Source organism: Mobula birostris, chromosome 5 (assembly GCF_030028105.1).
Source record: "Mobula birostris isolate sMobBir1 chromosome 5, sMobBir1.hap1, whole genome shotgun sequence".
Taxonomy (NCBI): Eukaryota; Metazoa; Chordata; class Chondrichthyes; order Myliobatiformes; family Myliobatidae; genus Mobula; species Mobula birostris.
The window spans coordinates 103,981,538-104,007,769 of record NC_092374.1 but is presented as its reverse complement, the minus strand read 5'-3'; the positions used below and the strand labels follow the sequence as shown (position 1 = coordinate 104,007,769).

Below are 26,232 nucleotides of genomic sequence, written 5' to 3'. Positions count from 1 at the left end.
TCTTCTTTCCTCCAATGTGAAGAAGCCAGACTTCTCCAGGGGTAACCTTATCAATAGAATCCTTCATCTCTAGTCTATTTTCAAAATATCAGGGAAAAATGTGTCTGCGGCCACAGGAGCTAAAGGAACTGAATGGATAGGAGGGAAGAAGAACAATAAAGAGATGATACTCTCACTAAAAATGCCATATTGACCAGAAACAACATGCTGATTCAGATTCAGATTCACATCAGATTCCCCTCACTTTCATTTCCCATTGTTGGATTTGAGGAAATCTTCCAAATTTCATAAACGTAGAACATAAATGGTTGCCTACGATGTTATACCGACTAATATATACCTACTTTATGATCGATCTAACCTTTCTGTCCCACACAGCCCATAATGTCCATCCACGTGCCTATGTAAGTCTCCTTAATGTCCCAATTATATCAGCCTCTACCCCTCCAAGCAGTATGTTCTAGGCACCCATCACTCACTATGTAAAAACAATATTACCACTAACGTCTCACCTAAACATTCTATCACTTACCCTTAAACAGATGTCCCCTGCTATTGGTCACTGCTCCAGGGGAAAGATGCTATTCTCCAGTCCGTTTATGTCTTGTGTAATCTTATATGTAGAACATAGACCAGTACAGCCCAGGAACAAGCCCTTTGGCCAACATAGTTCTGCTGAACCACTCAAACTACTAGTCAAGTGACCAACTGAACTAATCACTTCTGCCTACACAATTTTCATATCCTCAATTTTCTTCACATTCATGTGCCTATCTAAACAACTTTTAAAAGTCCCAAAAAGTATATATTCTGCCTTTAGCACCACATCAGGCAGTGCAGTCCAGGCACACATCAGTCTCTGTGTATTTAAAAAAAAACAACTTGCCCCTCACATCTCCTTTAAAATTATCCCTTCTCACCTTAAATGCATTCTCTCCGGTATTAGACATTTCAACTCTGGATAAAAGATAATGTCTTTCTACTCTATCTACGCCACTCATACTCTTATAAACCCCTATCAGGTCCTCTCTCCGCCTCCACCTCACTGGAGAAAACAACCCATGTTGTCTAATCTCTCGTTACATCACATGGTAATCTAGGCAGCATCCTGCTAAACCTCTCCTGCACCCTCCTTCCTGTGATGGATCCCAAGAACCGTGTGCAATATTCTAGATGCAGCCTAACTAGAGTGCTATAAAGTTGTAAAATAACTTCCTGACTTTTGAAGTCAATGCCCCACTAATAAAGGCAAGTAGGTCATATGCCTTCTTAGTACCCTATAAACCTGTGTAGCCACTTTCAAGGAGCTACATTTGAGCTGTTACCCCAAGATCACTCTGCTCATCAACCCTGTTAAGGGTGTTGCCTTTACATTTGATCTCCCAAGGTGCAACACTTCACTTTTGTCCAGATTAAACTCCATCTGGGGTTTCTCTGCCCATACCTTCAACTATACACCTCTATCACTGTTCTGGCTAAGGTGAAAGAGCATGTACATCAGAGAGCGTTTGGTGGAATGAATAGCAAGTTGGTTAAAAAGTAGGAAGCAGAGAGCAGAGGTAAAGAATAATTACCAATTCATCAAAAGTGCAAAGTGTTGCTTCAAAGAGGTCAGTGTTGTGAGCATTCACCACTTTGATCTAAAATCAGGAACATTTGTAAGTGACAGCAGATTTGGGACTACAGTTAAAATTTATGAAGACTGGAAAATACAAAGATACTAATAAAACTTCATTAAGAGTGTTTAATATACAAGGAAAAAAGCAGGTCACATAATATAAAACATTGACCATAGAGGTGAATGCAAACTTAGTGAGTCTATACAGCACACCAGTAAAACTGGTAGGAAATTTAATTTCTCATATCCAAGTTTCTATTGTAAAATTATATACTACAGAAAGTGTCTAATCATCTATTATGTCTATATCAATTTTTGAAATGTTTTCACTTCAATCTTTTAAGTTTTCTCCTGGTCCTCTGGATGTTTTCTACCCCAGCATTTATTCAATTCTACTCTGAAAAGCATTAATGATTATGTATACCATTACCTATTCATTTTTAATATTAACAGCCCAGTGTATAATTCTTGTATTTACTGTATGGTCTTTGGTAACTCCTTAAATTTACAACCTTTAATCGCTGACCATTGGGATTCACTTCTTTTGATTAACCCTGTGTACAGGATTTCCAAACCCTCTCCTTAACTTTTTCTATATAAAGAAATAATTAACTGAATATGGAGTTGCACTAATCACACAAAGTGGCAATTTTGGCCAACGTAGAGATAAATCATTGGAATTCATTTGGACATTGTTATAGCTGAAAACAGAAAGATAACAAGAAGTTTGCACATAACTTTGGTCAAACCATACCCATGCACAGTTTTTGCCAATATTAAAGAAATGATATAGGAGATGCAAGAAAGATTTGTAAAGATGAAAAGGGTACACATTTGAGAAATTGGGATCATCACAAAAGACTAAAGTAGCTAGGTTTATTTTCTATTGGTAAAAGAAAGAGAAGGCTTGAATTTCTGACCAGGTTTGCATTTTAAGCCAATAACCCTTATTCAGTTTACTCTGTAAGGAATACAATCAACTTTGAAATTAAACAATTGTATTCCAACACTAATTAAGTCAAACATCAGGAGGTGAGTAGAATTGGGCACCAGTAGTCCACTACATTTTCTGCTCAGCTGACCAAAGATGACTTGTTTTTCAGACGTTATTTGCTGTGTAAAATTCAGAAATATTAATTGATTTCTTTCAAATGGTCTTCCCTTCAGTCACTCTAGTGAAAGTGACTATCTAATATGACAAAGAATAGATAAGTATATCAGCTGGCTTTGGTACACGTCTCTTACTGATTAAACAAAAATAATCCTGGATTTATAATCACATGTCAGAACCTTGAGCATGCATACATAATCTTCATGGGCCCAGTTTTATTATAACTAATCCTCAGCACATTGACATCAGTCTGACGACTGCAGTCCAAGATTTGGTGGTGGTGTTGGAAGCAGACAGCCTACACATTGGAAGCACGAAGAAGGGGAAACATGAATGCTATTGGTCAGCATTTCTTCTTTTCATTCAAAGCATTTGGACAATAGTGACAAGCCTATTACTTGACACTTTCCTAATTGTTCCCTTGACCCAAAAGACAAGGAAAGGCCTTTTTCAGAGTAGCAGGTTTAAAGTCAACAACGTATCTGAGAGCTGGATTACGCAGATAGTCAAAATCAGGTGCAGACTGCTGATTTCCCTCCCGAAGGAACATTATTCTATCAACTGTGATTTACATTGACTTGGCAAATTTGTTACTACCAATATCAGATTAATATTCCTGTGTTTGGTTAACTTTAACTTCAACAAACCTCTGTTGTCATGATTGAAGTTGTACTCGTTTCTAGGTTACTCAACATTTTATAGCCAATTTGAGAACTTAATCACAATACTTTAAATTTTACATGAGATTATTACAGTATACACTTGCTCCAGAACATTTTCTCAGTGAGTTTATTGATCATATGTATCAGGTTGGACAGATGATATCTGACTTACTTTGAATATTGACAATATCTCATTCCTGGGATTTAGTATCTCTTCCATTTGCCTGGCTATATTGCACTGTAAGTGAGAATATTATTCACATAATGGGTAAGATGAAGTGTATTTACCTGTCTACAATTCCACAAAGGTCTACTTGTAGGTCACTGAAGTTCCCATGCAACCCTTGCTGTACCAAGATGAGATCTGCTGGCTGATTGTCTATGAAGATGAGTCGCATGCAGCCATGAAAAGCACCAAAGGGGTTTGAACATCCATTGTCACCGGCAGCTTCAGGGCAGCCTTAGGAGCACAACACAGGCATAACAATTAGAAACAATGATTAGTGTGAGACACTAGACAAATATCACTGGCCATAGAAATAGTTGCTTACATCAGCAATTGACAACAGACAATTATCTATTACTATCTTCTTTGATTTCTTTTAAATGTCATTAATCCTAAGTATTTAAAAAACAATAATAAGACCATAAAACCATAAGTATGGCAATAAATTTTACAGATTCACTTTACACTGGCTATAGAAATTCTCCCCAATCTTCATTCTAAATGGACGTCCCTCTCTTCTGAGGTTGCAGCCTCTGGTGCTAGACTTCCCCACAATGGAAAACATCTTCACCATATCCCATCTATCAAGGCCTTTCTACATGTGATAGATTTTAATGAGGTTCCACCTTATTCTAAATTCCAGTTAGTATAGCCCAGAGCCAGCAAAATTCTCAAACGGTTAAGTTTTCTCATGTCCACCCATACTTTCTTACGGTAAAGGGCCCAAAACTGATCACAATACTCCAAGTGATGACTCACAAGTGCCTTATAAAGCCTCAGCCTTACTTCCTTGGTTTTTATATTCTAGTCTTCATGAAATGAATGCTAACTTTGCACTTGTTTTCCTCACCACTGACTGAATCTGCAAGTTAACCTTCAGGAAATCCTGCACAAGGACTCCCAAGTCCCTTTGCACATCATATCTTTAATTTTTGTCCCAATATAGAAAATAGTCTCCAATTTTATTCCTTCAACCAAAGTGCATGACCATACACTTCCCATCGGCCATTTCTCTGCCCCATTCTCCCAATCTGTCCAGATCCTTCGACAGATGCCCTGCTTCCTCAACACTAACCTGCCCCTCCACCTATCTTCATATCATCTGTAAACTTTGCTACAAGGCCATCAAATCCATCACCCTAATGATTGCAATACAATGGAAAAAGAAGCAGTCCAAACACCTACCTCTGTGGAACACCACTAGTCATCAGCAGCCAATCAAAAAAGGCTCCCTTTACTCCCAATGTGTACACCTGCCAGTCAGTCATTGCTCTATCCATGCTTCTATTTTTCCTGTAACACCACAAGCCCTTGTCTTTCTAAGAAGTCTAATGTGTGGCACCTTGTCAAAGAACTTCTAAAAATCCAAATACACTACATCCTATAATTCTTCTTTGTTTATCCTGCTTGTTAGTTCCTTAAAGAATATTATCCCTTAATGAAACCATGCTGACTGTGGCTTACTTTAACATGTACCTCCATTTACCTTGAAACCACATCCTTAAAAATCAACTCCAACATCTTCTCAGCAACTGAGATCAAGCTAACTGGCCCATAATTTCCTTTCAGAAGGGTGGGACCTTGAAACCACATCCTTAAAAATCAGCTCCAACATCTTCTCAGCAACTGAGATCAAGCTAACTGGCCCATAATTTCCTTTCAGAAGGGAGAGGAGGAGAGCTGTCGTCATTGAAGACTCTACAGTCAGGGAAGCAGACAGGAGATTTTGTGGATGTGAGAAGGACACCCGCATGGTTTGTTGCTTCCCGGGTGCCAGGATCCGGGATATCTCTGACCGGGTGCACGACATCCTGGTACGAGAGCGAAAGCAACCAAAAGTCGTGATACATGTTGGTACCAATGACATAGGCAGGAAGAGGGATGAGGTCCTGAAGTGTGAGTTTTGGGAACTAGGCAGAAGGCTGAAGAACAGGACCTCAAGTGTGGCATTCTCAGGATTGCTGCCAGTGTTACGTGACAGTGATGGTAAGAATTGGAGGAGATGGCAGTTGAATGTGTGGCTAAGGAGTTGGTGCAGGGAGCAGGGTTTTAGATTTTTGGACCATTGGGATCTCTACTGGGGAAGGTGGGACCTGTACAGATTGGATGGGTTGCACCTGAACTCGAGGGGGAGCAATATCCTTGCAGGTAGGTTTGCTAGCATGGTTCGGGAAGGTTTAAACTAATTTGCAAGGGGGACGGGAACCGGAGCAATATGCAGTAAAAGAAGTGCACGGAGTAAAACCGGATCTAATGTATAGAGAGGCTTTGAGGAAAGAGAAGTAGAATAAACGGTGTAAAGACAGTAAGGTAGGAGGGCTGAAGAGTGTGTACCTCAATGCAAGAAGTATCAGGAACAAAGGTAATCAACTGAGAGCTTGGATACATACATGGAATTATGATGTAGTGCCCATTACAGAGACTTGGCTGGCACCAAGGCAGGAATGGATTCTCAATATTCCTGGATTTCAGTGCTTTAAAAGGGATAGAGCAGGGGGAAGGGGAGGAGGGGTGGCGTTACTGCTCAGGGACACTATTACAGCTACAGAAAGCATGGGTAATGTAGCAGGATCCTCTTTTGAGTCAGTATGGGTGGAAGTCAGGAACAAGAAGGGAGCAGTTACTCTATTGGGGGTATTCTATAGGCCCCCTGGTAGTAGCAGAGATACAGAGGAGCAGAATGGGAGGCAGATTTTGGAAAGGTGTAAAAATAACAGGGTTGTTATCATGGGTGACTTTAAATTCCCTAATATTGACTGGCACCTGATTATTTCCAAGGGTTTAGATGGGGCAGAGTTTGTTAAGTGTGTCCAGGATGGATTCCTGTCACAGTATGTGGACAGGCCAACTAAGGGGAATGCCATACTAGGTCTAGTACTAGGTAATGAACCGGGTCAGGTCACAGATCTCTCAGTGGCTGAGCATCTGGGGACAGTGACCACCACTCCCTGGCCTTTAGCATTAGCATGGAAAAGGATAGAATCAGAGAGGACAGAAAAAATTTTCATTGGGGAAGGGCAAATTATGAGGCTATAAGGCTAGAACTTGCGGGTGTGAATTGGGATGATGTTTTTGCAGGGAAATGCACTATGGATATGTGGTCAATGTTTAGAGATCTCTTGCAGGATGTCAGGGATAAATTTGTCCTGGTGAGGAAGAATGTTAGGGTGAAGGAACCATGGGTGACAATTGAGGTGGAAAACCTAGTCAGGTGGAAGAAGGCAGCATACATGAGGTTTAGGAAGCAAGGATCAGATGGGTCTATTGAGGAATATAGGGAAGGAAGAAAGGAGCTTAAGAAGGGGCAGGGAAGAGCAAGAAGGGGGCATGAGAAGGCCTTGGCGAGTAGGGTAAAGGAAAACTTCAAAGCATTCTTCAATTATGTGTAAAAAAAAGGATGACAGGAGTGAAGGTAGGACCAATTAGAAATGAAGGTGGGAAGATGTGCCTGGAGGCTGTGGAAGTGAGCGAGGTCCTCAATGAATACTTCTCTTCAGTATTCACCAATGAGAGGGAACTTGATGATGGTGAGGACAATATGAATGAGGTTGATGTTCTGGAGCATGTTGATATTAAGGGAGAGGAGGTGTTGGAATTGTTAAAATACATTAGGACAGATAAGTCCCCGGGGCCTGACGGAATATTCCCCAGGCTGCTCCACGAGGCGAGGGAAGAGATTGCTGAGCCTCTGCGTAGGATCTTTATGTCCTCATTGTCCACAGGAATGGTACCGGAGGATTGGAGGGAGGCGAATGTTGTCCTCTTGTTCAGAAAAGGTAGTGGGAATAGTCCGGGTAATTACAGACCAGTGAGTCTTACGTCTGTGGTGGGGAAGCTGTTGGAAAAGATTCTTAGAGATAGAATCGATGGGCATTTAGAGAATCATGGTCTGATCAGGGACAGTCAGCATGGCTTTGTGAAGGGCAGATCGTGTCTAACAAGCCTGATAAGAGTTCTTTGAGGAGATGGCCAGCCATATAGATGAGGGTAGTGCAGTGGATGTGATCTATATGGATTTTAGTAAGGCATTTGACAAGGTTCTACACGGTAGGCTTATTCAGAAAGTTAGAAGGCATGGGATCCAGGGAAGTTCAGCCAGGTGGATTCAGAATTGGCTTGCCTGCAGAAGGCAGAGGGTCATGGTGGAGGGAGTACATTCAGATTGGAGGATTATGACTAGTGGTGGTCCACAAGGATCTGTTCTGGGACCTCTACTTTTCGTGATTTTTATTAACGACCTGGATGTGGGGGTAGAAGGGTGGGTTGGCAAGTTTGCAAACGACACAAAGGTTGGCGGTGTTGTAGAGAATGTAGAGGATTGTTGAAGATTGCAGAGAGACATTGATAGGATGCAGAAGTGGGCTGAGAAGTGGCAGATGGAGTTCAACCCGGAGAAGTGTGAGGTGGTACACTTTGGAAGGACAAACTCCAAGGCAGAGTACAAAGTAAATGGCAGGATACTTGGTAGTGTGTTGGAGCAGAGGGATCTGGGGGTACATGTCCACAGACCCCTGAAAGTTGCCTCACAGGTAGATAAGATAGTTAAGAAAGCTTATGGGGTGTTAGCTTTCATAAGTCGAGGGATAGAGTTTAAGAGTCGCAATGTAATGATGCAGCTCTATAAAACTCTGGATAGGCCACACTTGGAGTACTGTGTCCAGTTCTGGTTGCCCCACTATAGGAAAGATGTGGAGGCATTGGAAAGGGTACAGAGGAGATTTACCAGGATGCTGCCTGGTTTAGAGAGTATGCATTATGATCAGAAATTAAGGGAGCTGGGGCTTTACTCTTTGGAGAGAAGGAGGATGAGGGGAGACACGATAGAGGTGTACAAGATAATAAGAGGAATAGATAGAGTGGATAGCCAGCGCTTCTTCCCCAGGGCACCACTGCTCAATACAAGAGGACATGGCTTTAAGGTAGGGGGTGGGAAGTTCAAGGGGATATTAGAGGAAGATTTTTAACTCAGAGAGTGGTTGGTGCATGGAATGCACTGCCTGAGTCAATGGTGGAGGCAGATACACTAGTGAAGTTTAAGAGATTACTAGACAGGTATATGGAGGAATTTAAGGTGGTAGGCTATATGGGAGGCAGGGTTTGAGGGTCGGCACAACATTGTGGGCCGAATGGCCTGTACTGCGCTGTACTATTCTATGTTCTATGTTCTCTTCTCTCCCTCACTTCTTGAAGAGTTGAGTGACATTTGCAATTTTCTGGTCTTGAAAGATCATTACTAATGCCTCCACAATCTCTTCGGCTACCTCTTTCAGAACCCTGGGGTGTCATCCATCTGCTCCAGGTGAATTATCTACCTTCAGACCATTTAGCTTCTTGAGCACCTTCTCCCTAGTGTAAGGGGGTTTCGATTTTTATGTTACTGTGGAGGCTAATTAAAATGGCGTTTTTGTTATGTTAATCTGGGGAATGCGGCTTTGTTGTGCTTTAACGCTGAGAAAGTTTGCGCTAGCAGCTTATTGTGGTTTAGAGGGTGATAAGAGGGTGCTATTAACCAATTGGGATAGTTGTTATTGTTTTGGTGTATTTGAAGATACTGTATGCGCGGGGTTTTGGGGCAGAAGGCGGGAGAGCGAGACAGAGGATGGACCAGGTGCTGTGAGTCCGCTAACGGGGTCGGACCCCGAGTGGGACGTTCGGCGAGGAGACGGAGACGGACTCGGACTCGTGTGGAGCGTCTGGTCGACCACCGTTGTTGGTCCCAGGCGGCCGGTCGAGGTGGTCCGAGGGGGTCGCAGGGTGAAGAAGAAGGTCCTTGAGCTCCAACGGTTTTTGTGAACGAAGAGATTGAACTTTGATAAGTGTGGCGCCTTTTATTTTCCTTTTATATTTTATTCTCTTTTAATTATATAGTTCCAGTAATATCTATAAACTGTAAATCATTTAATTGCATCTGGTGTAATGTCTGTTATTTGGGCGGGGTGGGGTACCTCACACAGCATCCACACAAACAAATTACCCAGTTTGGCGGGGCCGAGGCTGTTTCCCTAGACGACAGCGAGCCGAGCGACCCTGAGGGTGGCCAGGGGGGCTGCACTAGTAATAGCAACTGCACGCACTTCTGCCCCCTGACACTCTTGAACTTTTGGCACACTGCTCGTGTCTTCCACAGTGAAGTCTGATGTAAAATACTTATTCAGTCCACCTGCCATTACTACCTCTCCATTATTTTCCAATGGTCTGAAATCTACACTTGCCTCTCTTTTACTCTTCATATATCTGAAAAAAATTGGTATCCTTTTTGATATTATTGGCTAGCTTACCTTCATATTTCACCTTTTCCCTCTTTATGACTTTTTTAGTTTTTAAAAGCTTCCCAATCCTTTAACTTTGTACTTATTTTTGCTCTACTATATGTCCTCTCGTTTGCTTTTATGTCAGCCCGAAAAGTCAACAGTACTCTTTTCTACAGATACTGCCTGGCCCGCTGAGCTCCTTCAGCATTTTGTGTGTGAGGGTCTTTTTACCTTTGCAATTTCTTAACTCTACCCACAGTGATCCTGAATCTTTCAACCCTATGTCACTTATCTTTAATGATTTGATTACATTTTCATTTTTTGCTCACAGAGCCACACCACTCCCTCTGCCTACCTGCCTGTCTTTTCAACACTATGTGTATCTTTGGACATAACCTTCTTTCAGTCTCAACTCCGTGATGCCCACAAAGTTATACCTTCCAATCTCTTAACTGTGCTACAAGGTTATCTACCTAATTCCGTCTACTACTTCCATTCAAACGTTACACTTTCAGTTATTTATCATAACCCTTTTCCTTTTGTCCCTTTTTTTTACGCTTCATTTCAGTCCACTGTCTGCATTTTTGCCCTACCATCTACCTATCCTTCCTTGACAGTCTCACTATACACTCCCTCTGCTTGTAAACTAACAGTCCTCAGGCTCCCATCTCCCTGCCACACTAGTTTAAACTCCTCCCCAACAGTTACAGCAAACCTGCCTGCAAAGAATTTGATGCCACTCGCATTTGGTATAACCCTTCCCTTTTTTACAAGTCATCTCTTCCCCAGAGGATTTCCCAATGATCTAGAAATCAGAAGTCCTTCCCCCTGCACCAATTCTTCAGCTACATTTTCATCTGCCAAATCATTCTATTCTTACCCTCATGGGCGTGTGGCACCAGCTGCAATCCAGAGTTACTACCCTGGAAGTCCTGCTTTTCAGGGCTTTCTACCTAGCTTGCTAAACTCTCTCTTCAGGATCCCCTCCCTCTTTCATATCTATGTCATTGGTACCAACACGTACCAAGATTTCTGGCTGCGCATCCGTCCCCTTCAGAATGCCGTAAACCTAATTCAAAACGTCCCTGACCCTGGTACTTGAGAGGCAACATATCATCTGGGTGTTTCCGTCGCATCCTCAAAGCTTGTCTCTATTCCTGTAACTATGGAATCTTCTGTCACTACTGCATTTCTCTTCTCCCCCTTCCCTTCTGAGCCACAGCACTAGACTCAGTCCAGATAATATATTATGCTATTAAAGGCCCTGATTCAGGTACTTATTGGAAGATCTAATGCAGAATACATTACATATTTAGCTGTCAGACCAATTGCTATAATCATTTCAAATACTTTTAAGGAGTGAAACGTAACTGATGCTGTACATAGAAACATAGAAACATTGAAAATAGGTTCAGGAATAGGCCATTCGGCCCTTCAAGCCTGCACCGCCATTCAGTATGATCGTGGCTGATCATTCAACTCAGAACCCTGTACCAGCCTTCCCTCCATACCCCCTGATCCCTTTAGCCACAAGGGCCATATCTAACTCCCTCTTAAATATAGCCAATGAACTGGCCTCAACTGTTTCCTGTGGCAGAGAATTCCACAGATTCACCACTCTCTGTGTGAAGAAGTTTTTCCTAATCTCGGTCCTCAAACTGTGACTCCTCGTTCTGGACTTCCCAACATCGGGAACAATCTTCCTGCATCTAGCCTGTCAAATCCTTTTAGGATTTTATACGCTTCAATAAGATCCCCCCTCAATCTTCTAAATTCCAGAGAGTATAAGCCTAGTCGATCCAGTCTTTCATCATATGAAAGTCCTGCCATCCCAGGAATCAATCTGGTGAACCTTCTTTGTACTCCCTCTATGGCACGGATGTCTTTCCTCAGATTAGGGGACCAAAACTGCACACAATACTCCAGGTATTGTCTCACCAAGGCCTTGTACAACTGCAGTAGTACCTCCCTGCTCCTGTACTCGAATGCTCTTGCTATCAATGCCAGCATACCATTTGCCTTTTTCACCGCCTGCCGTACCTGCTTGCCCACTTTCAATGACTGGTGTATACTGACACCCAGGTCTCATTGCACCTCCCCTTTTCCTAGTCGGCCACCACTCAGATAATAATCTGTTTTCCAGTATTTGCCACCAAAGTGGATAACCTCACAATTATCCACGTTAAATTGCATCTGCCATGAATTTGCCCACTCACCTAACCTATCCAAGTCACCCTGCATCCTCTTAGCATCCTCCTCACAGCTAACACTGCCACCCAGCTTCGTGTCATCCGCAAACTTGGAGATGCTGCATTTAATTCCCTCATCTAAGTCATTAATATATATTGTAAACAACTGGGGTCACAGCACTGGGCCTTGCGGTACCCCACTAGTCACTGCCTGCCATTCTGAAAAGGTCCCTTTTATTCCCACTCTTTGCTTCCTGTCTGCCAACCAATTCTCTATCCACATCAATACCTTACCCCCAATACCGTGTGCTTTAAGTTTGCACACTAATCTCCTGTGTGGGACCTTGTCAAAAGCCTTTTGAAAATCCAAATATACCACATCCACTGGTTCTCTCCTATCCACTCTACTAGTTACATTCTCAAAAAATTCTATGAGATTCGTCAGACATGACTTTCCTTTCACAAATCCATGCTGACTCTGTCCGATGATTTCATCGCTTTCCAAATGTGCTGTTATCACATCTTTGATAACTGACTCTAGCATTTTCCCCACCACCGATGTTAGGCTAACCGGTCTATAATTCCCCAGTTTCTCTCTCCCTCCTTTTTTAAAAAGCGGGGTTACATTAGCCACCCTCCAGTCCTCAGGAACTAGTCCAGAATCTAAAGAGTTTTGAAAAATTATCACTAATGCATCCAGTATTTCTTGGTCCACTTCCTTAAGCACTCTGGGATGCAGATCATCTGGCCCTGGGGATTTATCTGCATTTAATCCCTTCAATTTACCTAACACCACTTCCCTACTAACATGTATTTCACTCAGTTCCTCCATCTCACTGGACCCTCTGTCCCCTACTATTTCTGGAAGATTATTTATGTCCTCCTTAGTAAAGACAGAACCAAAGTAATTATTCAATTGGTCTGCCATGTCCTTGCTCCCCATAATCAATTCACCTGTTTCTGTCTGCAGGGGACCTACATTTGTCTTTACCAGTCTTTTCCTTTTTACATATCTATAAAAGCTTTTACAGTCCGTTTTTATGTTCATGGGTAACATCTGATGGCAAATGCAAAACAGATGTAAAAGCAAGAATAGCAATGGCAAGAACAGCATTAACAGAAATGAGAAACATCTTAACGAACAAGAAAATAGCAATTGACATCTGCCTTAAAACACTCAGCTGCTACATTCTTCCTATATTGATGTATGGCTGCAAGTCATGGACCATCACAAATGCAATGGAGAAAAGAATCAATGCAGCAGAGATGTGGTTCCTCAGAAGAATGCTATGCATATCATATATGGACAGGATAACCAACGAAGAAGTTCCACAGAGAACAAAAACAAAGCGTACATTACTTAAAAAAACCAGAAAACAGCAATAAAAATTCTTTGGACACATCATGTGAAGAGAGACATTAGAACATTTAGTTACAACTGGAAATCTGGAAGGAAAAGGAAGCAGAGGCAGACAGAGAATGAAAATGACAGATGGAATAACATCATGGTTAGAAACAGGGGAGGCAACAACTACAATTCGGAGGTTCAGGGACCTTGATGGATGGAGAGACATGATCGCCCAAGCTGAATGGCAAGGCACCTGAATGAATGAATCTGTAAGAAATTTCTACATCCTTTCCACAAGTGTGCGGGCTTCCTCTAGGTGCTCTGATTTCCTACCACGTTCCAATTCAGTTAGCAGGTTAACTGTTGATTAGAAATTGTAACAGGACAACATGGAGAGTAACAGGACAGTGCGGAGAGTTTAAAAATGAAGGTTGCTTCCAATGACTTTCTTTTGGATCGGGACTACAGAGCAGCGTGGGAGCTGAATTCTGAAGGAAGGCAGTTTTTTTAAAAACTTCTTCGAGTGCAAGAAGGACGAGACTGTGCAGGTGCGTGACGTAACAGAGCAGCACAGAGAGTTTAAAAAGGATACCACCCTATACAGCGAGCAGCTGTCGAAGCGGGCAGCGGAGAGAGTGGTAGCAGAGTGCAGGGATTTGGCTTCAACGGGCTTCGGCGGTAAATGGGAAGAGGCGAGAGTGAGGCACCAACTCTTTTTTTTTCCTTCCCCCCACCCCCCCACCTTTCGCAAATTGGCCCGGACAGACAGGAACAGCAGGGCTCACACAGCTAACGGTACGAGCTAATGGTTTAAAAAGTTTGTCTGTTTGTCGAGGTAAGTAGGTGAGTAGAGTGATATATGGGGTGATATACTGCGTCCGGTGCTCCCGATGTGGCCTTTTATATATTGGCGAGACCCGACGCAGACTGGGAGACAGCTTTGCTGAACATCTACGCTCTGTCCGCCAGAGAAAGCAGGATCTCCCAGTGGCCACACATTTTAATTCCACATCCCATTCCCATTCTGACGTGTCTATCCACGGCCTCCCCTACTGTAAAGATGAAGCCACACTCAGGTTGGAGGAACAACACCTTATATTCTGTCTGGGTAGCCTCCAACCTGATGGCATGAACATCGACTTCTCTAACTTCCGCTAAGACCCCACCTCCCCCTCGTACCCCATCTGTTACTTATTTTATACACACATTCTTTCTCTCACTCTTCTTTTTCTCCCTCTGTCCCTCTGAATATACCCCTTGCCCATCCTCTGGGTCCGCCCCCCTCCTTGTCTTTCTTCCCGGACCTCCTGTCCGATGATCCTCTCGTATCCCTTTTGCCTATCACCTGTCCAGCTCTTGGCTCCATCCCTCCCCCTCCTGTCTTTTCCTATCATTTTGGATCTCCCCCTGCCCCTCCAACTTTCAAATCCCCTACTCACTCTTCCTTCAGTTAGTCCTGACGAAGGGTCTCGGCCTGAAACGTCGACTGCACCTCTTCCTAGATATGCTGCCTGGCCTGCTGCGTTCACCAGCAACTTTTATGTGTGTTGCTTGAATTTCCAGCATCTGCAGAATTCCTGTTGTTAGGTGAGTAGACTTATTTTTCCTGTAGAATTAGATAGCATGCCTGCAGGGTTAGTGCTTTGTTCGGGATGTCCGATGTGGGAATCCTGGGAGACCTCTAGCCTCATTGATGGCCACATCTGCGCCAGGTGCACCGAGATGCAGCTCCTCAGAGACAGTGTTAGGGATCTGGAGCTGCAGCTTGATGACCTACTGCTTATTAGGGAAAGTGAAGAGCTGATAGAGAGGGGCTACAGGGAGGTAGTCATCCCAAGGCTACAGGGGTCAGAAAACTGGGTCACTGTCAAGAGAGGGAAGGGAAATGCCCGGATAGTGGAGAGCACACCTGTGGCTGTCCCACTCAGCAACAAATATCTTGTTCTAGATTGCTGTTGAGGGGGATGACCTGACAGGGTGACCAGGTCTCTGGCACTGAGCCTGGCGCTGTTGTGCAAGAGGGAAGGAGGGAGAAGAGGAATGCGGTAGTCATAGGGGATTCCATAATCAGGGGAATGGACAGGAGATTCTGTGAGCCTGATGGAGATACCCGCATAGTGGGTTTCGCCCCAGGTGCCAGGGTACGGGATGTCTCTGATCGGGTCCAGAATATTCTGAAGGGGGAGGGCGAGCAGCCAGTTGTCCTGGTACATGTTGGTACCAATGACATAGATAGGACAGGGGAGGAGGTCCTGAAGAGAGATTTCTGGGAGTTAGGAAGGAAGCTGAGAAACAGGACCTGTTGGGTAGTAATCTAGGGATTGCTACCTGTGCCACGTGCTAGCGAGGGCAAGAATAGTAGGATAAGGCAGATGAATGCACGGCTGAGAGACTGGTGCAGGGGGCAGGGCTTCAGATTTTTGGATAACTGGGATCTCTTCTGGGGGAAGTATGACCTGTTCAAAAAGGACAGGTTACACCTGAACCCGAAGGGGACCAATATCCTGGCGGGAAGGTTTAATAGAGCTGTTAGGGAGGGTTTAAACTAATTTGGCAAAGGGATGGGAACCGGAATGATAGAGCGGAGGAAGGGGAAAACAGAAATAAATCTAAGATAGTGAGCAGTAAAGATGTCAGGAAAGACAGGCGGGTGATGGGGCAAATTTGTAGCCATTGGGATGAGTTGCAGTGCAATAAAGTTGCAGTGAAATCAAAGCGAAAAGTATCAAATACTGGTCTTAAGGTGTTATACTTAAATGCACGCAGCATAAGGAATAAGGTGGATGATCTTGTCGTACAGCTACAGATTGGCAGGTATGATATTGTGGCCATCACTGAGACGTGGCTAAAGATGCATGTCTCTGGGAGCTGAACGTCCAAGGATACACGGTGTATCGGAAGGATAGGAAGGTAGGCAACGGGAGGCGTGGATTTATTGGTAAGAAATGATACTAAATCAGTAGAAAGGGGTGATATAGGATCGGAAGGTGCAGAATCTTTATGGGTTGAGCTAAGAATTCGCGGAGTAAAAGGACCCTGATGGCAGTTATTTATAGGCCTCCAAACAGCTGCAGTGATGTGGACTACAAATTACAACAGGAAATAGAAAAGGCTTGTCAGAAGGGCAGTGTTATGAAAGTTGTGGGGGATTTTAACATGCGAGTGGATTGCGAAAATCAGGTCGGCGCTGGATCTCAAGAGAGAGAATTTGTAGAATGTTTGCAAGATGGCTTCTTAGAACATCTTGTTGTTGAGCCCACTAGGGGATCAGCTGTACTGGATTGGGTATTGTGTAATAAACCGGAGGTGATTAGAGAGATTGAGGTGAAGGAACCCTTAGGAGACAGTGATCATAACATGATTGAGTTCACTGTGAAATTTGAAAAAGAGAAGCTGAAATCCGATGTGTCGGTATTTCAGTGGAGTAAAGGAAATTACAGTGGCATGAGAGAGGAACTGGCCAAAGTTGACTGGAAAGGGACACTGGCGAGAAGGACGGCAGAGCAGCAGTGGCTGGAGTTTATGCGAGAAGTGAGGAAGGTGCAAGACAGGTATATTCCAAAAAAGATGAAATTTTCGAATGGGAAAAGGATTCAACTATGGTTGACAAGAGAAGTCAAAGCCAAAGTTAAAGCAAAGGAGAGGGCATACAAGGAAGCAAAAATTAGTGGGAAGACAGAGGATTGGGAAGTTATTAAAAGCATACAAAAGGAAACTAAGAAGGTCATTAAGAGGGAAAAGATGAACTATGAAAGGAAGCTAGCAGATAATATCAAAGAGGATACTAAAAGCTTTTTCAAATATATAAAGAGTAAAAGACAGGTGAGAGTAGATATAGGACCGATAGAAAATGATGCTGGAGAAATTGTAATGGGAGATAAGGAGATGGCAGAGGAACTGAATGAGTATTTTGTATCAGTCTTCACTGAGGAAGATATCAGCAGTATATTGGAGACTCAAGGGTAGCAGGGAAGAGAAGTGTGCGCAGTCACAATTACGACAGAGAAAGTACTCAGGAAGCTGAATAGTCTAAAGGTAGATAAATCTCCTGGACCAGATGGAATGCACCCTCGTGTTCTGAAGGAAGTAGCTGTGGAGATTGCGGAGGCATTAGCGATAATCTTTCAAAAGTCGATAGACTCTGGCATGGTTCCGGAGGACTGGAAGATTGCAAATGTCATTCCGCTATTTAAGAAGGTGGCAAGGATGCAAAAAGGATATTATAGACCTGTTAGCTTGACATCAGTGGTTGGGAAGTTGTTGGAGTCGATTGTCAAGGATGAGGTTACAGAGTACCTGGAGGCATATGACAAAATAGGCAGAACTCAGCATGGATTCCTTAAAGGAAAATCCTGCCTGACAAACCTATGACAATTTTTTGAGGAAGTTACAAGTAGGCTAGACAAGGGAGATGCAGTGGATGATTTATATTTGGATTTTCGGAAGGCCTTTGACAAGGTGCCGCACATGAGGCTACTTAACAAGATAAGAGCCCATGGAATTACAAGAAAGTTGCATACGTGGCTAGAGTGTTGACTGATTGGCAGGAAACAGACAAAGGGAATAAAGGGATCGTATTCTGGTTGGCTGCTGGTTACCAGTGGTGTTCCACAGGGGTCTATGTTGGGGCCGCTTCTTTTTACATTGTACATCAACGATTTGGATTATGGAATAGATGGCTTTGTGGCTAAGTTTGCTGACGATACGAAGATAGGTGGAGGGGCCGGTAGTGCTGAGGAAACAGAGAGTCTGCAGAGAGACTTGGATAGTTTGGAAGAATGGGCAAAGAAGTGGCAAATGAAATACAATGGAAAGTGTATGGTTATGCACTTCGGCAGAAGAAATAAATGGGCAGACTATTATTTAAATGAGGAAAGAATTCTGAAATGCAATGGGACTTGGGAGTCCTCGTGCAGGATACCCTTAAGGTTAACCTCCAGGTTAAGTCTTTGGTGAAGAAGGCGAATGCAAGGTTGGCATTCATTTCTAGAGGAATAGAGTAAAGGAGCAGGGATGTGATGTTGAGGCTCTATAAGGCGCCGGTGAGACCTCACTTGGAGTACTGTGGGCAGTTTTGTCTCCTTATTTAAGAAAGGATGGGCTGACGTTGGAGAGGGTACAGAAAAGATTCACTAGAATGATTCTGGGAATGAGAGGGTTAACATATGAGGAATGTTTGTCCACTCTTGGACTGTATTCCTTGGAGTTTAGAAGAATGAGGGTAGACCTCAGAAACATTTCGAATGTTGAAAGGCATGGACAGAGTGGATGTGGCAAAGTTGTTTCCCATGATGGGGCAGTCTAGTATGAGAGGACATGACTTAAGGATTGAAGGGTGCCCATTCAGAACAGAAATACGAAGAAATTTTTTTAGCCAGAGGGTGGTGAATCTATGGAATTTGTTGCCACGGGCAGTAGTGGAGGCCAAGTCATTGGGTGTATTTAAGGCAGAGATTGATAGGTATCTGAGTAGCCAGAGCATCAAAGGTAATGGTGAGAAGGCAGGGGAGTGGGAGTAAATGGGAGAATGGATCAGCTCATGATAAAATGGCGGAGCAGTCTTGACGGGCCGAATGGCCGACTTCTGCTCCTTTGTCTGATGGTCTTATGGGCTTTTGGTCCTGGGATTAGGCTAGGGTTAAATAGATGGGCTGCAGGGCGGCGCCGCTCATTGAGCCAGGAGGGCCAGTTTCACTCTATAAATAAAAAATAAAATAAATAAAATAAAGATCCTTTGCCAGAAAGACAAATAGCATATAAGCTTTATTATGGGGGAGTTTATGTAACAATAATGAAGCACACTTATGGTATGGTATGTTGGTGAGATTGCACTTGGAAAATTTTCTAGAGATTTGGAAAAAGGCTGCACGAACATTGGAGTTCATCCAGAAGAAAACTAGTTAATTCCTGGGATGAGAAGCTTATCTTATCATGAATGGCTAAAGAAATCAGGTCTGTAGTCTTTGGGACTTGGAGGTGAGAGGGGATCTAGGAATTGAAATTGTTTTTTTTTAATTATCACATGCATTGTTTTGCATGTCCTACTCTACCCCCTCTACACTCATGACTGCATGACCAAATTCTGCTCTAACTCCAGCTCCAAGTTTACAGATGTGCCACTGTTGTGGACCTCAAATAATGATGATTTGGAGAAGAGGAAGGAGATAGAGAGCTCATTGACACAGTGTCATGACAACAACCTTTCCCTCAATGTCAATGAAACATAAGAGCTGTTCATTGTCTTCAGAAAGTGGAGTGGTGCACATACTCCTGCCCTCATCCATTATGTTGAGGCTGAAAGGGTTTAGAGCTTCAAGTTCCTAGGTATGACCATCACCAATAACTTGTCGGTCCAACTACATTGATACCACAGCTAAGAAAGCACACCAAAGCCTCTACATCCTCAGAAGGCTAAAAAAATTTGGCTTGAACCTATTGACTTTTATCAATTTTTATTGGTACACCATAGAATACATTCTATCTGGACGGATATAGCAACTGCTCAGCCCGTGACCACAGGTATCCGCAGAGAGTTGTGGACACAGCTCAGTACATCATATGAACCATCCTCCCATCTACACTTCTCACCACCTCATTAAAACAGCCAGCATAATGAGTGACCTAACCACCCCTGATATTCTTTCTTCTCCCCCCTCCCAGAAGATAAAAAAGGCTGGAAGTTTGTACCACCAGGCTCAAAGGCAACTTCTATCCCATTGTTATCAGATTTTTGAATGGACCTCTTCTACGAAATGATAGATCCTTGGCCTCAAAATCTGCCTTCTGTTGATCTTGCCTTTATCGTTTACCTGTCCTGCACTTTTGTGGTAGCACTTACACTTTATTCTGCTCTGTTATTGTTTTACCCTAGTCTAGCTGAATGCACTGTGTAATCATTTGATCTGTACGGACCGTATGCAAGACAAGCATTTCACTGTTTCTTGGTACATGTGATGATAACGTATCCTGGATAATGGATTACCTGACTGGCAGACCACAGTTTGTGTGGCTTCAGAGCTGTGTGTCAGACATGGCTATTAGCAGCACTGGGGCTCCACAGGAGACTGTATTGGCTCAATTCCTGTTTTACTCTGTATACATCCAACTTTAGATACAACACTGAGTTATGTCTTCTGCAGAAAGCCTCTGATAACTCAGCAATAGTTGGGTGTATAAAGGGAGGATAGGAGGATGAATACGGGGTCCTGGTAGAGGACTTTCTCAAATGGTGCAAGCTGAGTGATCTGCAGCTCAACATTAGTAAGACGAAGGAGATGTGATGGACTTTAGGAAGACCAAGCCTGCATTGCTCCCTGTTACTATTGATGGTGTGGATGTGGATGCTAACAGGCTCAATAAACTGATTAGAAAGGCTTGCTCTGTCATAGGAGTCAAACTGGACACACTGGAGGCTGTGGTAGAACAAAGGACCCAATGGAAAATCCTTGCAATTCTGGACAATGTTTCTCACCCTCTGCTTGCCATCTTTGCTGTACAGAGGAGCAATTCTAGTAATAGATCAAGACAACTGCACTGCTCCAAAGAGCACTATATGAGGTCATTCTTACTCTCAGCCATTAGGCTTTATAATAAGTCAACCTATAGCTGGGGAAGTGATGACCTCCTCCTGTTAGATTGTTTGTTATAACTTACTTTTAATTCTTTCTTACTTTTCTTCTAATATTTGTACACTTTGTATATCTGTGCACCTGTAATGCTATTGTGGCAGTGTAATTTCCTTTTGGATCAATAAAGTATCTATCTATTTATCTATCTAAAACACCAATACTGGTCATACAGACCAAAGCCAGTACACTGTGCATTGAAGTAGTACAAAATAATAATTCTTTGAGTCACAGAGTTCAAAGAGCAGGCCAATTATAACAAGGTACCACGTTAGCGTAGTGGTTAGTGCGATGCTATTACAGCTCTTGGCATTCTGGAGCACAGTGGTCAATTCCAGAGCCATTCTGTGAGGGGTCTCTGTATGTCCTCCCCATGGAGTGTATGGGTTTTCTCCAGGTCCTTGGTTTCCTTCCACAGTCCAAAGACATACCATGTAGGTTAAGTGGTCATTGTAAATTGTCCCCTAATTAGGTTAGGGTTAATCAGGGGTTGCTGGGCTGTCTGGTCGAAGGGCTGGAAGGGCCGACTTTGTGCTGTATCGCAAAATAAAAATAAATAAATAAGGAGTGGATCTGCAGAGTGAAGCTTGCAAACATGTAAGACTTGAAGGGACATGACAGGCCAGATGTTGAGATGTTTCCATTAGTGACAAGTCTTGAATGAAGGGAAATAGATTCAGTGGCCATGTTATCATCTATCTCCTGCACCTAATAAAGTGACCACTGAGTGTATGTTTGTGGTCTTCTGCTGCTGTAGCTCATCCACTGCAAGGTTTGACATGTTGTGTGTTTAGAGATGCTCTTCTGCAAACCACTATTGTAAGCGTGGTTACTTGAGTTACTGTCACCTTCCTGTCAGCTTTACCCAGTCTGGCAATTCTCCCCTGAACTCTCTCATTAATAATGCTTTCACAGAACAGCTGCTCACTGCATGATGTTTTTGTTTGTTTGTTTTCACACCATTCTTTGTAAAGTCTAGAGACTTTATGATGATCCCAGGAGATCGGCAGTTTCCATGGTACTCAACCCAGCCTATCTGGGAACAACAATCAATTCAGAGTTCAAGTCATTTAGATCACATTTCTTTCCTATTCTTATGTTTAGTCTGAAGAACAACTGAACTTCTTGACCATGTTTTTATGCACTGAATTGCTTCCACATGATTGGCAAATTAGATATTTACATTAACAAGCAGGTGTACAGGTGTACCTAATAAAGTGGCCACTGAGTGTTGTTACAAGGGGCAGTCTTTAGACTGTAGGAATGGTAGTGCAGGGTTGAAGGGTCAGATGACTGATTCTTGCTCCTTTTTTGTGTGTAGTTACCTCTTAAACATGACACATTAATGTATGCAAATTGAACTTTATCTCCAAAAAGTAGTTCAGTTGACGAGAAGTGAAATAGATTTCAAGTCCTATAAGTTATTATTTCATGCATTTAGCATAATAACTTCATTTATTTTCATCAGCTGGACACATGTATTTATTAAATGAAAGAACAATCCTCCAGACCATGGTGCACAACACAGTACGTATAACTCACACACACATATTAAGGTGTGTATACCACAAATAATAAGGTGTGTATACAATACAAACTAAAAATAAACAGTATAACGTTATTAGCACTTCATACGAGATGAGATCGTATCATAAGATTCAGACATGGTTGCAGGGAGTTCAGTAGTCTTACAGTGTGGGGAAGAAGCTGCTTCCCATTCTAAAATTTCTTGTCCTAATACTACGATATATCCTGCCTGATAGTAGAGATCAAATAGATTGTTGGACAGATGTGTAGGATCACTGACAAAGCTAAGGGCCCAGCATACACAGCACTCCTGATGACTCCCTCTAATGGGTGGAAGAAAGACCCCAATGATCCTCTCAGCAGACCTCCCAATCTTTTGTAGGGACTTGCCCCCAGATGCCTCGCAATTTCTGTCCCAGATGGTTTTGCAGTTGGTTAGGACACTCTTGATGGTGTTCCTGTAAAAATTGGTTAAATGTACAGCAAAGGTCCACTCAAGCATTCTTCATCAATATTCCTTTGGATGAATCAAAATTTATAGAATGTTTTATCCTTTAATTTCAAACATTGAAGTCTTCATGTATTGCATACATTTTCATCATTCCCTAATTTCCTCTGGACTGAGGAGGTAGCTATGAGTTCACTACATTGGTAAATCTGGGATTAACAAGATAGACTGAGCTAAAGTGGCTGATTTCTTTCCCCAGTTAACGAGATGAACCAGATGCTTTGCTCATATAAACACTGTCCGGTAATTTCCTGGTCACTGCTACCAAAAATAGCTTTAAAATGCAAATTTATTTAATGATTTGAACTTAATTTCCCAGCTCTTTGGTAGGATATGAACTCATGTCTCTGGATTAATAGTCCAGGACATTGAATACTAACTAGTTCAGTGCTGAATGACTGTGTACCATAAGGCATCTAAGACATGGCAAAATAATAAATTTAAACTTGTTCCAAATGATGGAAATAGATTCACTAGCAAATATCAAATAGAAATTGAATAAAGCGGGAAGGAAAATAATTTATTTTTATGAAGGAGAGCAATAAATGGTGAATAATTAGATAGCTCTTCAAAAGACCTTGGACCTTGGGCATATAATGGGCTGAATTGTCTCTAATGCACTTTATGAGGCGAGTTGTGTGTCTTCAGCTGTGAACCAAGCTGAGTGCTTAGATCTGTTAAGAAAACATTAAAATTCACATCCCTAGCTATTCACTCCACAGAAACAGCCTGAACTGGTGAATGTTCCCTACATTTTCTGTTGTTTGCAGTGGATCATTCTTCCCTTCCACATCAGGTCACAATAGACTGATCTCAGAGAAATCCAATAATAAGATATATTTTATTTAACTGTCGCTGCACCTGGCGACAGGCTGTACGTACAGGCAATACCAATGCAGAAGAAAAACGAACTCGACTGTGGTCAGACAGAAGAGAGAGAAGGAAAGCTGCAGCAGTGACTACCCAGCCGCAGCCAGTAGCCTCCGTGTGCAGCAGCTGTGCCAAGGACTGCTGCTCAAGCCACAGCCACAGCCAACGCTGTCCCACACCCAATTGAGTCCTAAACCGGGCGCATCCATTGTCTACTTAGACAGACGGAGCCATTATTATTATTATAAAAGTTGGACAAATATCTCTTTAGAAATCCCCAGAAGGGATACAAATTATTGAAGCGAGATGGAAAACTTGACAGTGTGATGTGACAAGGAAAATGTCAGCAAGACCAAGGAGCTTATTATTCACCACAGGAGGAGGAAACCAAAGGTCCATGAGCCAGTCCTCATCTTGAGAATCAGAGGTGGACAGAGTCAGCAACATTAACTTCTTTGGTGTATTCATTTCAGAGGATTTATCCTGGGTCCAGCACTTAAATGTCATTACAAAGAAAAGCACAGTTGTGCTTTTAATTTCTTAGAGGTTTACAAAGATTTGACATGCCTTCTAAAACTTTGACAAACTTGTATAGATGTGTGGTGGAGACTATATTGACTGATGGTATCACAGCCTGCTATGGAAACACCAGTGCCCTTGAACAGAAAAGTCTACAAAAAGTAGTGGATGTAGCCCAGTCCATCAGGTGTAACCTTCCCTGTCATTGAGCACAACTATATGGAGCATTGTGACAGGAAACCAGTACATCTTTATCAAGGACCATCAGCATCCAGGCCATGGTCTCTTCAAATTGCTACCATCAAGAAGGAGATCCAGGAGCCTAAGGACCCACACCACCATGTTCAGGAACAGCTATTGCCCCTCAACCAACAAGCTCTTGAACCAGAGCAGATAACTTCACTCATTTTCACTCAAGTCAGCACTGAACTGTTCCTGCAACCTATGGACTCAGTTTCAAGATCTCTTCATCTCATGTTCTTGATATTTATTGCTTATTTACTTATTTATTATTTCGATTGATCTTTATATTTATAGTGATTGCCCGCAAGACCATGAATCTCATGGTGACATATATGCACTTCGATAATAAATTTACCTTCAACTTTGAATTCATAAATAACTCTGAGCAAACTGACAGTTTTGGTACTGTTTGGATACTGGAAACGTAAACTACAGAGAAGAACCAGCAAGATTTGAATCTGAGAATCACTGTTGTATTGAATCTTACACCTTTTGCCAGTTAAACTAACCCAGCTCTTTGTAAAGAATTTTCACATTCCAGAAATTGGAAGGTAAATGCATATCTACCTGCCTTCTTGTAATTCCTGAGAATTTTATTCTACCATATTCTCAAGAGTTCCAGATTTTAACAGAAAAGAATACCTGAGCCATTGAATAATTAAGGGATGCAGGAGAGTATTCAGATTATTGAAAGGGTTCAGATTAGATTATTAAATGTGTTGTTTAAAAAAAATCTCTCAGGATGGTAACGATATTTTTGCATAGTCTGAGCATGGTCTGTGGAAAGTATAAGAGTTCTGTTAATGTGAACATTATAGATGGCCTCAGTTGGATATTGCTGATTTATAAGGCTATAAAATGGCAATATATTAAACCAAACAATTAATCAAGATAATTTATAGATGTAAAGCAGGTAATCTGTCATACCACCAAAATAATAACTGCTTCCTGAATTAATCTGTGCATCTGAATGAACAGTCGAGATACGTTCATTGTCCAGGCTGATGCTAACTTGATTCCTCCTCACACTGAAATGAATCGAATGCCATTGCCCATCATTCAGCTCTGAACCTGCAAAGTACAAATTAGATCATCATAAAATTAAAGGAACGCCTGTTAAAAGCAAGGTGAAATAAATGTTGAGAGCATCTCGCACTGAGCTATTCACAATGGCTCTTTACACAAATTCTTATTCAGAAACCAGCAGCTTTACATCCAGATCTGAACATTGGTGCTTCTGGAAGATCATACCCTGGGTTCCTGCATTCCGATGATGAGCTTGCAAGTTAATTTGCCACTAGCATTTACCCCTTCCCACCACAGATAAATGGCAAGAAAGGAGCAAAGAGGTTATCATTCTTTCCTTTGTTTTCTTTTTGTATTTGCACAGTGTGTTGTTTTTTGCACATTGGTTATTTGTCTGGCCTGTTGGGTACGGTCTTTCTTTCATTCCATTCTGCTTCTTGCGTTTACTGTGAATGCCCACAAAGAAATGAGACTCAGGGTTGAATATGGTGACATATATGCACTTGATA

The 26,232-nt window shown here is 42.5% G+C and overlaps 1 protein-coding gene across 1 annotated transcript in view; it reads right to left on the bottom strand.

Annotated features, from left to right (window-relative positions):
- LOC140198395 (contactin-associated protein-like 5) overlaps positions 1 to 26,232 on the bottom strand; it is a 1,369,276-nt gene that overhangs the window by 707,888 nt on the left and 635,156 nt on the right. Inside the window, exons 10-11 of the mRNA XM_072259488.1 lie at positions 25,625 to 25,768; positions 3,680 to 3,851 (exon numbers count right to left, since the gene is read on the bottom strand). Coding sequence (XP_072115589.1) covers positions 3,680 to 3,851; positions 25,625 to 25,768 — 316 coding nt within the window. The remainder of the gene's footprint in view (positions 1 to 3,679; positions 3,852 to 25,624; positions 25,769 to 26,232) is intronic.